Here is a 15,699-nt window from a genome sequence, read left to right as displayed (position 1 = left end):
ATTGTAGCATCTCCTCTGGTAATCTCTGACTTGTTCTCACACTCATTCATTGGGTCCACAGAGGGTGATCGCTATTCTCAGTTTCAAGAGGTACTCTGTGGGTTTCATACTCTTAAAACTATAACTCATGAGCCCCTACTTGAGGGCTTCCCATTAACAGTTAGAAAGTAAAAGGTGGAATAATAAAAAAAAATAGTAGCTACAGAACATTTTATCACATAAACCTGAGCAGGCTCTCCCACAAATATACACAGTATCTGTTGGAAGAGTGAACACTAATAGTAACAAGGCACACATGTAAAGAACTCATATGTCCAAAGCAACTCACTGTCCTTTCTCTTCTAATTGACTCTTCCTGGTATTCGTCCTAAATCAGGAGAACATTGTATCAGATGGAAGGTCCCTTAGCTAGGCTCTCTGGGTTTACTGCTCTTCACAGCTTGACTGTTGATTGCCAAGCCTAGTCCTTCCTTGAGACCATGATTAGCTCTTTTCTCTACTGCCAGGGATCAGGCTCTTTGTAGCTTCCTCTTTCCTGCCTCTCTGTATCTATGAACGTTGTCTGACTTTGAGTCTCTGCTCCCTGCCCTGAGATACAGACTCTGTGCTTGTTTACAAAGTGAATATCTCTGCTCCCTTAAATGTACCTCAAACTGATTGATGACTCCTGAACTGGGCAAAAATTTCTGTTGAAAAGTTTCAGTGTGAAAGGAAATAAAAATCTCTTCTTTCTTCTCAAGAACAATTGGGTCCTTCTGGGGGGCCATTTTTTCTTTATTGAAGGCTGCTGCTGGACAGCAGCTCAGCTGTAATTTAGAGTTAGTAAATTCAGCTATTTAAGGGCCTACAGGGCATGGCCAATCTTAATCCAGCATTGTCCCTTTAAATCTAATCACCCTTTCACACTTCATAAAGGCATCAACATATCACAGTATTCCTATAAAACATGAGTACAGCTTCACCTCTGTTATCTGCCCCTTGCTTTCTATAGCTTGTTAGAGGGAGAAGAGAAAATCAGTTCTACACTATATTTTACATTTTAACTAAAAAAATAAAAATCAAGTTCCTAGCAGGCATAGGGCTAGGAAAGTTATTTGGCAATGCCAAGAAAGCACTATATCTAAAACATCTTGGCTCGAATACTTACAGGAACAGGTTGTTGACTATATCCTAAGACAAATCGTTTGATGTCTAGATTGTTTTAATTATTAGAACGTTCTTTCTTATGTGGAAGGTAGTTAGATGGCTCAGTGAATAGAGTGCTGGGCCTGGAGTCAGGAAGACCAGAGTGCAAATCTGGCCTCAGACACTCAATAACTGTGTGGCCCTGGGCAACTCACTTAACCTGTTTGCCTTAATCCATTGGAGAAGGAAATGGCAAATGACTTAGTATTTTTGCCAAGAAAATTCCATACGTTGTCATGAAGACTCAGACACAACTGAGCAATTGAAAGACCTTATGTAAAAGCTATAAGAGGTAAGTTTTGGACTCAGAATGACAATACATGAATATAGCTATCATATGCCTCCTCCTTCCACAAAATTGATTTTTCCCTTCCAAGTTAAAAATCCTCAGTTCTTTTGACTATCCTTCATATTTCAGATCTTTTAATTATCCTTGTCAGCATTCACTGGATGTTTCCCAATTCACCACTGCTCTTCTTAAAATGTGGTGCCCAGAATTGAACGCAGTAATACACAGTTGGACTGCAAAGCTCATATTGGGGTTTTTATAGCCCTTTGTCAGGATACTATATTTCTATGACTACATTATTCTTTTGTTTGTTTGTTTTTTACAACCACATCACTTCTCCCTCCTCTTTCCCCACTTATAGATCTCACCAGGTACTGAGAGTTGAGAAAAGCAAGCCACATAAGGAGCTTTTTCCTCTTCCCCAGTCTATCCCCTGCTCAGATTCAACTAGGATCTCACCTCCCCCCAAACTTTCTGCCATGTCCCCATCCCCTTTCCCTTTCCTGGCTAGACACTGACTCTACCTTCCCTCACTCCCAATCCTACCTCTTCAGGAAAGAACCTGAGTGCTCTCCCCCTACACCCAGGTCCATTCTCCTCCCAAGCTATGTGGGCCTGAGCAGCTTGTCTGTGCTTTCCCAGACCATCCATGATATGGGGCAAACATGGCTGTTCATACTCCTTTAGTGAGTGGGAAAAATCACCAACTGCAACCCTTGCAGTAAGATGGAGGAACACTTGGAATTATCATTTGACCTTCCATTGCCCCCTAAAGACTATGGATCTCATCACTGGCCCTCCCATTTGCCCTATATTTGAATCTTTCTTTATGTGTTGCCTGTTCTAATTAGAATGAGATGTCTTTGAAGGCAGGGACTGTCTCACTTTTCTATTTATATTCTAGCACTTAGCACAGTGCTTGTGACATAATAAGTGATTCTTCATAAATGCTTTTACATTAATGAATCAATTAATGCTTTTTACTGGGTTCATGTTGGTTTATGGCCAATTAGTATTCCTCAATCATAGATTTAAAACTAGAAGAAGCCTTTAGAAATCATCTAGTACCAGGGTTTCTTAACTTTGGGTCTGTGAACTTTAAAAAAAGGATTATTTGATAACTGTATTTCAATAATATGGGTTTCCTTTGAAATCCTATGTATTTTATTTTATACATTTAAAAACATTATTATAAAGAGTTGAAGAGGTTGCCCCAGACCTCCACAGGAGTCCATGACACAAGAAATGGTTAAGAATCCCCTTATTTAGTCCATCTGCTTCTTTGTACATATAAGGAAACTGAGGCCCAGGGATGTGTGGTGACTTGACTAAGGTAACACAGGTAAAAAGTGGCATAGCCAGTATTCAGGCTGAAGTCCTATGTGAAGCCAGCATTCTTGGATTTTTAGGTAGCGAGGTGTTGCAGTGGACAGAATGCTGGACCTGGAGTAAGTAAAACCTGAGTTCAAATCCACCCTTAGACCCTTAACTAGTTGTGGCAAGTCACTTAACCTCTGTCTGCCTCAGTTTTCTCACTTGCAAAATGGAGATAATAATAGCAGCTACTTCCCAGAGTTGTTATAAGGATGAAATACTGAATTAAGGATGAAATAAAATAAGTTAATATTTATAAAGCACTTTGCAAACCTTAAAGTGCTAGGTAAATGCCAGCTATCATCATTATTATTTGTCTTTCTCCTGAATCATGCTACTCCTTGAATTGCTACTAAAGCAGGTTTTCCTCAGCCTGTACTTTGGTAGTTCATTTGAGGCCTTCGATGGATAACCTAACATCTGTATCCATTTTCATGTTGTTATATTAGGCCCATCTTTTTTTAAAACTGAAAGTAGCAATTTTATTTGAGTTAAAATTATTTACAAAAACCCGAAGACATACTTCATGAAACTGGTACAAACTAATTTTTCCTGCCGTTGGCTTTTGCTCCAAAGATCACAGCTGAGAAATACCGTATAAAATAAAAATAGAATTGGGATTCAGAAAAGCACTCTACTGTTCTAATTTCCAATTGATAGTATTTACAGAAATATGTTCAATGGAATAAGAGTTACTTTAAAATTTTAATTAATTGGCGAGTCAGCCTCAAGGACCCTTGAATGCAGAGTTCTCTGAGAGGTCCAAATACACAAACACACTGCAGTTCAAAGGTGATCATTTCTCCCTACTGCCTTCCCCCTCCCCATCCAATTCTGCACCTCTATCAGCACTTGACAATTGGTTATTATAAAAAAAACCTGTTAAACACTGAGGTAAATCAATTCCCATTCAAAACACTTACCAGTGTAACAGAAATGGAATTAGCTCTGATTTTCTTCATTATTTCTAACTTTTTCATTATTTGTAACCATCTTAGGCCCATCTTTTCAAATACTGATATCTTTTGGGGATTCTAATTTTATTGTCCAGTATTTTAGAAATGACTAACAGCCTTATCAGCCTGAACCTAAACAGGAATTATTTCTACAATACCCCAACAAATGGACAACCGACCTTTGCTTCATATAATCCAATATTGGATAATTTACTGTCTGCTGAAGTAACCCATACTTCTCTGGGGTTGCTCTAATTGTTAGTATTTTGCCCTTATATCAACCTAAATTGGATCTCTACAATTTCTACCTACAGCTTCTATCCTTACCTCTTGGGAAATGCAGAAAGTGGAATCTATCTTCCACATTGTAGCCCTTCAGATACTTGAAGATAGCTCTTATATCTCCACTGGGACTTTACCCATCTCCTTAAGCTAATGTTGTGGTACAATTTTCCATCCTTTAATTATCCTGGTCACTCTCTTCTAGATTAGCTCCAGTTTGTCAACATTTTCCAGCATTTAGCACAGTGCCTGACACATAGGTGCTTAATAAAAGTTTATTGAATTGAATGCACAAGCAGTTCCCAGAAGTGAATAAAATAGCAAAGATTTGCATGTATTAATGCAAAATATAGTGGAATGATCACCTTTCTAATTCATGTCTTCATCTGATTCATTAATAAAAATGTTGATTACAGGCCAAGAACAGAACCCTATATCCTGATAACATGGACCTCCTTCCAGATTGATATTGATCCAGTAGTGAATTCTTTTAGGAGAAAAGGAGATATAAGACACTTCTCTCTACTACTCTGCTCCACTGTGTAATATTTTATATAATGTCAGATTTTTTTTGATAGACTGGACTATATCATTGATTTTTTTCCCCCTTTTCCTCTTTTTATTAAAATGTTTTATAATGTTTTATATAAGAAAGCTTTTCTGAGAGGAGAGTAGAAAGGAAATCTAAGTAATGTAAAAAAATCATTAAAAAATAAAACTTTCTGGATTTAGTGATTCGTGCTAATACTGTATTTTACATCTACACCCCTGTTTTACATCGATGCCTCTACAATGTCATTTGTTCCTGTAGTTTTTTGGTAGGGTGATTATGATACTTCTAGGAACTGTTCTCAAGAATAATTAATGGTGAAAAAGAGGTAATATGTCCAATATTAACAGAAAAAGAATGAATTTAATGAAAATTGAGCCCTATTTTATTAGTCATATCATATTCATTATGTACAACTTTAATAAGTACAATCTTATTAACTGCATACCAGTAACTTATATGGCACTGTTATTTAGCAAGCATAACCTCTCTGTATGCACATCAACTTTTCCACAATTTTTTAAAAGTCACTATTGTAGAATACATGAAATGAAAAAGTGGGAAATTATAGGGTTGATATTTTATTTATGAAAAGGAGGTTACCGATTTTTCAATTCTATGGATCTCCCAAAAGAGAAGACAGTGGTTTTTATAGGCTGGCTGAGATCAGGGGATCTTAACACAGAGTCCATGGGGCCCCTGATGAATCTGTGACATATTTCAGGGAGTCTGTGAACTGAATGGGGGAAAGATTACATCTTTATTTCCCTAACCTCTAATTGATGTTTAGCATTTTCTTTCAATTACTTAAAAATATTATTCTGAGAAAGGGTCCATAGGCATCACTAGATTGCCAAAATGGTCCAAGATATAAGAGAGGAAACCTTGGTCTAGCTGTATTTCTGCTTGAAGTCACAGGGCTGGATCAGATAATCAAGGTATTTTCCAGCTCCATGACCTTCAGAATATAGCATTCTGGCATGTGGATTGTGTTTACTTAAATCATTTATTGTAGCATTTGTTTAAATCATTTATTACATTTATTTAAAACATTTTACTCTCCCAGTGGAATGTGGCAAAAAAAATCCTACAGAAACATGAATTCTATTTTCTTTAAAGAGGTCTAGATAGAAGACCACATGTCAATGAATGCTACACAATAAAATTAAATAATGCCTCTCATGGTATGGCAATAAAGGAAATATTTATAGGTGGTGAAATAAGTACATGCCCTTCAACTTAATGTGTTCACTGTCTAACTCAGTACTGGCCAACAAGGAGAAGACTCCATTTCACTTATGCCATTTCTAAAGGCCCTTCTGTTTCTGGCCAAACTCCAAGCATAGAGCTACAGACCAGCCTAGACAACAGTGGGCCTGAGGATCTGGGTGGGTGGCATTCTTTTGATGGCAGTGCTTCCCTGGAATCTGCAGAGATAGAGTGACACCTCTTTTCTAAGGAAACCAAACTGGTTTTAGGTCACCTTAAGGGTCACTCCTCAGCAGGCTCAGGGCTCCATGCTGGTCAGTCTATAGATAGCCAGATGGCTGTATGGTTTTTATCATGGTTCAGAGTAACATCGTGCTACTTAAAAAAAAAAAAACAACCTTTTATTGATAGTTTCGTTTTTGTAGTATATTCTTTTCAATATAGTCCCCTTTTTCTTCCCCTACACAACAGATTTTCCCTTGTGAAAAACAGAGTAAAAAAAATTAAAAATAAACAATAGTTCAACAAAAACAATCAATGCATCCGCTATCTACCAAATCTAACAGAATGTGAAACATTCCACACTTACAGGAGTATGCAAATTTAGCTGTTAAGGAAGGGAAAGCCAGCTACTTCCCGTGCACCTGCTGTCTATACTCTTTCCTTTCTAATTGTCACATGCCAGAATCTCCTTTCCTATCACATCTTGAATCCTTAGTCTATCCATAGCTCCAGAGAGTTCCCAGGATTGGCATCACTCAGTTACTTCCAGGTCCAACTGAGTCACAAATCTCAGGCTGCTTTGGCTGAAAATAGTCTCCTATTCCCTCCCTTGAACTCTGTGGCCTATGGTGTGGAGCTGACCTGTTTGTCTGTGACCAGAGGATACAGAATCAGAATGAGGATAACAGCCCCACTCTGGTTTTCAATCTAGAGTTTGTTCAGAGGGTGAAGAGGACAGTTGATCTGGGGATGATGTAACACTGTTTCATTACTTGTGCCCAGAGGCCAATGCTGTGCCCTAGCACATTTCAAGATAAAGATGGTCTCCAGACCCTATGGAATTCCTCAGAGCCTGTAGCAACACCTACCTCATTTCAGAAATGCAATGGGGTTCTTAGGCAGCAACCCAGGAAACTAAGCTACAGCCTCCATATTAGAACCAAAGATTGTAGACCTCATAAGTATTCATATATTTCTGACAAGTTAAAATTTGGGTAATACTTCTACCTATTAAGAGGAAAAGTGCTATAAATTTAATGGTGTATTAATCATGTCAGTCTGGTCCTGGCAGTCTTGGAAGCCTGGGACAGGAAAGTAGGAGCCTGGGGTATGTATACAAAGGTAGCCTGATGAGCAGAAACCACCAGTTGCAAGCATGATGACCTGCTTCACCCACTCTTTTCTCTTCCCTTAAATTTGACTGATTGATCCCCAAGGCACTACTGGAGTATCCAGGAGAGGGGGAAACTGACCCATTTTGGAATGCCTGGGCCCGAGCTACAAGAATCCTCCCCCCCACACCCCCTTCAGTTATTTCCACAGCACTTTGAGGATACCACCTAGGATCTTGTAAGGAATTGTGAATTCTGAAGGGTAGGAGGGAGAGGAAGGAGAAAAACCAATGTTTTTAGTGTCCTCTTTACTCCACTGACAGGGTAATAACTAGTTAAAATCATCTGGCAGAAAGGAGAGACATATCTTTCCACTTTTCCTTCATAACTGTTTCTAGAACTCCACTAACCATCATTTTTACATATGATTCTGGCTATTCCTTTCATAATTTTCGTATTGAAAACTCCTGGATTCTCAAAGGCCATGATGATAGAATTCAAGCCCTGGCTGGTATTACCAAGCTGACAAGTTGTCAAGTATGGGCTCAGCATCTGACTGTATGTCTGTCATATAAAGATCAGCTTAGTTAATTTTGCAGTCATATCAACAAGTAATTCATTATTTTAACCACAATATTCATATAGATTGCCTACTAGCTCATATAGACATTACAATATGCACACAAATGAAAATATGGGCATGTAAGCACTTAAATATATGGTTGAGTATTATAAATTCCCCAACATAGTATATAAGACAATAGTACAAACACTAAATAGAATTCATCTGGGTAATGTGCACAAAAAAGAAGGATTTATCATAGAATTTTCACTGTGAACATTCTTACTTGGTAACTTTTATATAAATGAGATCTTTGTGCATTTTTTATAAAACAAAAATAATTTAATTACACACTTTGTATCTATAAACATTTCTTCATTTGCAAACATTCCTTACTACTTTTGAAAAAATAATTTCACTTACAATCAAGTCATATTGGGATTATATTCAAAGAAAATTTGGGGAAATATTCATCATTTTTGAGTATGTATTAATTTTAGGAGACTATTAATAAGGAAACTAAAACATTATTAAAATAAATTTCAAATTTACTTCATTTCTAATCTCAAATTATTTTGATGTTTTTAAATTTCATATTTATATCATATAAATTTCATGTAAATATATTTACATGTTGTATTGCCAAAATTTTTAGATGTTAATGAAAACTCCATGACTTCTTGTCTCTGATGCCTGCCTGCTTCCTTTAGGTACTTTTGAATCAGAACAATAATCATTTTGACACTTTAAATACATTTGCTGAAAGCTTTGAATGTAATTCATATTACTTTCCCTTATACTAATATGAATTAAACATGTCAGTTATTTAAACATATTTTGGCAACTATGCAGAGTAAATGGTATATGTATAATACGCTAATTTATTACTTCCACATTTGTAAGGTTCTAAAATGCATAAAAAATACATTATTAAGTGGTAAACTAAATAGAACATTTGTCCATAAAGGTCCCTGTTAGCTAACTCCTTTCTACATACATAACATACAAAATAATTTTGGGTTCCAAAAGGATTTGTATAAATAAATTCAACCCCTTCACAACTGGATGAAACAATTTTGCAATACAGGCCAATGGGCTACCTCTTTTCCCCTACCCTATGTCTCAAAATCAGTTGACACCATCCCCTTTTCTGTCCTCCTTTACTTGGATTTCTGATGGAGAGGTGACCCTTCACCCTGCTAAGGCCAATACTTGCATTCATTTACTCCTCTCTCTTCCTTGAAATTAGGCCTAGAATCATTCCTCTCCTACCCCAGGCCAATCCTGTCCTCAATCTTTCCCTGTCTACTGGTTCCTTCCCTGCTGCTTATACATTTGCCTAAGATCTTGGCAGGCCTTAAAAACTCTTCACTTGACCTTACCATCTTCTAAGTTATTACTTTGTACTTCTCCCTTTCATAGCCAAACTCATAGAAAAAGCTTCTTGTCTGTTATTTATCTCCTTTCCCTTACTCCTTACTTCACCACTGCAAGCTGGCTTCTGACAATGGTTCAGCTAAATCTGTTGTCACCAGTTGTTACCAGTGATTTCTTAATTGCCTGTTTCTGTCAAGGACACTACCATCTTTGGAGCCAACCAGGTGCACCTTAGAGTCATCCTTGGCTCTTCACCCTTTCTTACCCACCATCACTCAATAAGCTGCTAAGTTTCATCATTTCTGCCTCCACAAAATCTCTTACGTTTGTCCCTCCTTAGTCCAGGTCCTTCTCAACTTTCACCTGGATTACTGTAATTGCCTGCAAACTGATCTCCCTGTCAGTTGAGTCTCTTCTTGCTGAAATTTATCCTCAACCAAGTGGCCAAGTGATATTCCTAAAACACATGTTAAGGATTCCAGTGGGTCCCCAATGCCTCTAGGATAAAATGCAAATGCTCCTCCTCTGTTTGACATTTAAGGTCCTTCACAGTCAAGAAAAGCCTACTTTTCCAGCCTTCTTTATCACTCTTCACTTCCTCTACCTTCTACCCAAGCTGGACTGCTGTTACTTATTCGTAACATTCCCTCTTTCACCTCTATGCATTTTTCCAGACTGGCCCCAAGGTCTGGAATGCATTTCTCACCTCTGCCTCTTAGAATCCTCAAAGCCTAGCTCTAGAGACTGCCTAAACCTACCAGCTGCTAGTGCCTACCTCCTCCCTCCCCCCACTGAAATCACTTTGTCTATATTTTTATTTACTTTTTAAATTTTTATTTTTAATTTATGGGATACAACAAGCATTTCCATAACTTAGTACAATTAAAAAGAAGATTGTACATGAAGCTGCAAATTTACTATGCATTATTGCTATTATTTTCAAATATACAACAAAATTTTCACGTAAAAATTTCTCATTTTTCCTTCTTTCTTTCCACTGCATTTTTTGTTTACATTGTGAGCTCTGGTGATTTAACACAGTGCTTGGCAATTGGTATACCCTTAGTAAATAAATATTTTTTTAATAATTGATGGATAAAGAAATATAGAAGGGAAAACATCCTCTATCCAGTCTTCAGAAACCTAGTTCAACTAAAAGCAACAGTAGACCTTTCAGTTCATACAAGTATTATTAATCCTGTTTCACAAATAAGGAAATTGAGGTAACTAGGTGGTGCAGTGGATAAAGTGTTGGACCTGGAGTCAGAAAGACCTGAATTCAAATCTGGCCTTATACACTTACTATCTGCCTTAGTTTCCTCACCTGTAAAATGGGGATAATAATAGCACCTACCTCCTAGAGTTGTTGTAAGGATCAAATAATATGATATTTGTAAAATGCTTAGCAAAGCTTAAAGTGCTATATATTTCTTATTGTTGTTATTATTATTATTATTAATGTCATTGTTACTCATAGAGGTCAAGTGGTACAGGACCAAAAGGCTAGTAAGTGATAGAGCCTAGACTCAGGTCTTCTGGTTCAAGTCTGTTGGTCTCTCCACTGCATCATGGTTCCCTTTAGAGAACCATTCAACTTTTGATCAGCAGAATTTCCTATGTTTTTTTTTAGCACCATATGGGAAATTCATGTACTGATCATGACGGGCCCCCAGCTAGAAGACCAAGGGAGTATTGGATTCTTTGTGTAATCATCTCATCCCTTAGCATGTCCAGAAATAAGATTGTTACAAGGGGAAGCTTTCCACCATATTACTTCTTAGGTAGCTAGAGTGAACAACAAGAAAGGTGGGAGCAGAGGCATTCTCTGTCAGGTAGTTTATCCTCACCTAACCTCTAACCACCAAGCCACAGAATCAGATGTTACTGGGAGCTTCAGGAAGAAATGGAATATTAAAATGAGGAGAAAGGAAAGGAATGAGGGGGAGGGGAAAGGAAAAAAAGAAAGAAAGAAAAAGAAAATTCCAAAAGAAAGAAAAACTAAATAGATATGAAGAGAATGAAAAATTATAAGAAATAAAACTCATTCCTTTTTAAACTGTGTATCTTTTCCACATGCTTTTAAATGTTCCTTTAGGGAAAATGAAATAGGGATTGGACCTATGATTTTATTGGCATAAGGAGCTCCAAAGATAAGGACATTCTCTCTACTAATGAAGGATAGCACCTTTTCTGCAATTTATAATTGTAGAGAGTTTCTTAGAACACTGACAGATTAAGTGGCTTGCCTAGCATTATGTATCAGAGACCAGACTTGAACCCATTATACCAAATGCCTCTCTTAGGGAAAATGATTACCTGAGTCAAAGAGGAAAGAACATTAATTCCTTTTCAACTATAATGCATCCTTATATTTTCTATCTAAGTAACTTTCTTAACTATTAGGTCAAGAGATACCAGATGATAAATTATCAGTAATAAACATGAGGTATCTAACTTGGCAGGCCAAATTCACATTTACTTCTTGAAACAGATGAATATTTTCTAAAGCTTGATGAAATTGATGTCAGGAGATTTCTTAGAAGTAAAAATTCCATGATTGGTTTGGAATATCCATGTGTTTACTGGAAGCTTGAGAAGGTGATAAGGATCATTAGTATCATAGCTAGAGGTGACAGGAAATCTCACATGGAAAGCTACAGTATGTCAGCCTGGTAAAATCCCCAATGGGCCAGCACATACTCATCTACTAGAAATGAAAACTAAATATCTTCCCTTTTTTCTGTACCATGCAAGCCAGCTCAGAACAGAACAGGTACAGGACTGGCCTGTTAGCATCATAGTGTGTGGGCAGTCACAGAATTAAAGACCAGTTTTCATGCCCTGAAATACTTCAACACTTTCACATGAGCAGCCCTCCTGCATAGTCTCTAGGATGTGCACAGAGAAGAAACAAAGGCAGAGTAAGCCTACAGTAACTAGTTCATCTGTGGGAAAATGTAAGCCATGATAAGCAAGCTTCCACAGTGCTGGCACACAGGGGCAACCCTCTAATAACAGGCCAGTGCTTGTATCCCTAAGCTACCTAGCTGCCCAACCCTAACAAACCAATGTGCAATCACATGCTAAAAGTGTGGATAAAAAACCAAGCTAGTTATTTGTAGCCCAGGAATCATTTGTGACACTCCCTGCATAAATCAGTAGGTTTGCACAAAGACAGGAAGGGAAAACAATTATTTCAGTAGGGAAACTAATTTCTTCTGCTTCTGCCTTCCAATTTATTTAAAACACAAGTAGGAAATTCAGATGTTAGGAAATTATTAGGATCACGAAAACTTTCAGTACTCCCAGGAGCTTGAAACATGAGCCTAATTAAAATGGGGACCAGAGGGAGAACGTAAGCAACACTTCCTTTCCAGGGAGGTTATTTTGGGTGGAAATGGGAGATTTTCAAAAGTATCTCTTACCTTTTTGTCACTCAGGCCAGAAACTTGGTCCACATACTCCTCTTGAATCATGAAGGCAGCTAAGTTGGCAGTGTAGCTGGCCAGGAAGATGACAGCAAAGAAGGCCCACACTGACACCATGATTTTGCTGGTTGTTCCCTTTGGGTTCTGAACTGGTACAGAGTTGTTAAATACCAGCCCCCACAGCAACCAAATAGCTTTGCCAATGGTGAAAGAGGGACCGCCTGGCTCTGTAGGGACCAACAGATAAGTTTGAGAAGTTACGTCAGTGGGACTCTCACTGTCTGGTTCTACTGATACGTGCAAGAAGATTGGAGTAAGTCCTCCCTATGTGTAACTTCACTGAAACAATGTCATCCCCAGGAAAGAAAGATGCCTCCTCTGTAATGACTATGAAACCCCTTCCTCCTCCTGTTTTGTGGGCCCTTCCAAGGATCTCAGAACCAAATTCTTAATGAAAGAATGAAACCTCCCTAAAGCATCTTCTCCAAGTGTTCATAGGCATCAGTTAGACAATCCTTTAAATAAATACTTGCCCCTCTTTCTACCCTGGATACTTTTCAGAAGACAGAATAGAGAGAAGACCAGAGTCTGAGGACAGAAAATGGTGGAGATTGATATGGGAAGAATGGTGTCCTAACCAATGAGTTTTGACCCCAGACACTAAACAATGAACTTTACTACCCAGTTTATCATAAGCAGATGTAAGAAATGTAGATTTTGTAAAAAAATTATTCATATTAATAATAAAAAATGATACTAAAGAACTTCTTATTTTTAGATCATCATAATGGCTTACACTGGCATGGAGCTTTATATTCATAAGTAAATTATCTCATGTAAGGCTCAAAGTAGGTCTGTAAGATGGGTAATGCATGTATTAATATCTTCATTTTATCAATTAAATTGAAACTGGGGGAAGTAAAGAGACTTGCTCAAGATCACACAATCTATAAACTTCGTACTTAGCTCTTGTTACTCTAAGTCCCATGTTCTTTATACTACCCCAAACTATCTGTTGTATTTGCTTTCTTATTTATTTTCTTTGTTTCTGAAATGTTATTATCATATACTAAGAAAACATAGAAATTTTTATAAAATGTCAGAGTATGTTCTTTGCTATTGTCTTCTTCAAAATTTGTTTTTGATAGCTAATTCTATTTATAGTCCCTGACTTGACTGCAAATGACTAGTCCCCAGAGGTAGAGTGGAGGCTAATGGCCTTGTTTTGTTCGTTTTTTAAATTTTTATTTACTTTTGTTTTATGGAATAAAACAAGCATTTTCATAACATAGTACAATAAAAAGATGATTGCTCATAGAACTGCAAATCTATTATGTACAACTTGCTATTCTCTCTATATATTCTCTAAATAATAAAGTTATCATGTGGATTTCTTTTTTCCCTTTTTTCTTCTTTTTTTGTTTTTTGTTTGTTTGTTACTTGTTTTATTTTATAACTTCTTAAAGCATCTATTTCAGTACAAGGCATTTAAGAGATAGTCCTACTGGCTTCTGATTTATGTCTGGTGAACCTGATCCTTCCACTTCCCTGCCTTATGACCCTTCACAAATACACTCTGACCCCCAGACTGGCAGCATCTGTTTAGGAAACTACTAGGGAGTGTGCATGGTTGCTTGCCCAATCTATGGGATAGCTATGAACAGTTTATTTTGTTTTGTTTTGGTTTTTTAATTTTTTATATAGGGAGGACTGGTCACTGTCTCTTTTCCTATCCCCAACTAATTCTTGTATAACACCTATAGAGTTCATTATTCTACAGGTTTATGTGAATAGGTCATGCGACCCATCCCATCCATCATGTGGAAAAATGAAAACCAGTGTTCATCATTTGGTGGTGGTGACATCTGCCTCAGTATATAAAATTGCACTTGACCCCTCATATGCAGTTATGAACATCTGCTGTTCCATTTCCTCTACATATTAGCATTAGCATATGCCTACGTTGACAAAGTTCTATTAACATCTGTTCAGTCATTTTTAATGTTAAAAACTGCATATTCAGAGGTACAATCTACCACTGTATAGACATCTGTATATGTATGCCTTGATTTACACAATAGATATTTACATAGAACTCTATGTAAATTTAATTTCCATAAATGGATTATATTTTTAAATTCCTAGGGGAACTTGCTATATTAAATTATCCTATAATTAATCTTTTAATAAAGTACTTTGGTAAAGCAAATAATTGCCTCATAGTTTATTAAGCTTAGTAACTTGGGATTTTTAACTTATTTTTCTTAAAATACATCAGTTTGAAGATGTCTTTATATCTGCCCACCCATTTAACAGTACAATTGTATAATTAAATATTAGACTAATCACTGGTGCTGCCCAGAATGTGTCCAATAGTTAATTCCTATAACTGGAAGGGGTCATAGCTGCTAGGAGATCCCTGAAGTGAAATATGAAATCCCATAGCTATATCACACTGTAGGGAGCAATCACTATATACCCCAGAACTTGGAGATCCCACCACAGTTCCAACTCTGGACTAACAGACTTAGGGAACTCATAGACTATGAAGGGAGTCTATTTCTGAGACCAGGCTCACTCCTAGGGTAGAAATTATAAAGAAGTAGGGAATTTCTGCTTCAGTCTCTAACCTCGTTATACCATGTATTTTAGGGGAGTTTTGAGGTGGGGTTATTTTAGTGGCTCCTTTGAAACTCTTCAGGAACCTAATTAACCACCTTTAACAGCCTCATAAATATCTGAAATTCTTGGCAATCACTTAGATCTCTGAGATTGGCCTAGTCTGAAAACAGATTCCTATAAATAGCTTTAGAGGAAGCTAGGTGACACAGTGGATAGAGCATTGAAGCTGGAGTCATGAAGACCTGAGTTCAAATCCAGCCTCAGACATTTACTAGCTATGTGACCCTGGGTAAGTCACTTACACATTGTCTGCCTCAGTTTCCTCACCTCTAAAATGAGAATAATAACAGCACCTGCCTCTCAGAGTTGTTATAATGATAAAACGACATATTTGCAAAGTGTTTTACAGACCTTAAAACACTATTTAAATCCTAGCAATTAAAAAAATGGAGTTGGTAATTGTAGTCTACCCAATTCAAATTCATACATCAGAACCCCACTGCACTGCCATGTGGCTACAACTGGGGGTAC

General features: G+C 37.3%; 1 protein-coding gene across 1 annotated transcript in view; it reads right to left on the bottom strand.

Annotated features, from left to right (window-relative positions):
* The window catches only part of GRIN2B (glutamate ionotropic receptor NMDA type subunit 2B), a 651,709-nt gene that overhangs the window by 43,284 nt on the left and 592,726 nt on the right, over window positions 1-15,699 (bottom strand). Inside the window, 1 exon segment of the mRNA XM_021001754.2 lies at window positions 12,544-12,773. Coding sequence (XP_020857413.1) covers window positions 12,544-12,773 — 230 coding nt within the window.

The sequence above is a fragment of the Phascolarctos cinereus genome, unplaced genomic scaffold (genome assembly GCF_003287225.1).
Source record: "Phascolarctos cinereus isolate Bilbo 61053 unplaced genomic scaffold, phaCin_HiC Scaffold_1;HRSCAF=81, whole genome shotgun sequence".
Taxonomy (NCBI): domain Eukaryota; kingdom Metazoa; phylum Chordata; class Mammalia; order Diprotodontia; family Phascolarctidae; genus Phascolarctos; species Phascolarctos cinereus.
Note: the sequence above shows the minus strand (reverse complement) of the source record. Positions and strands in the feature narration are given on the sequence as shown.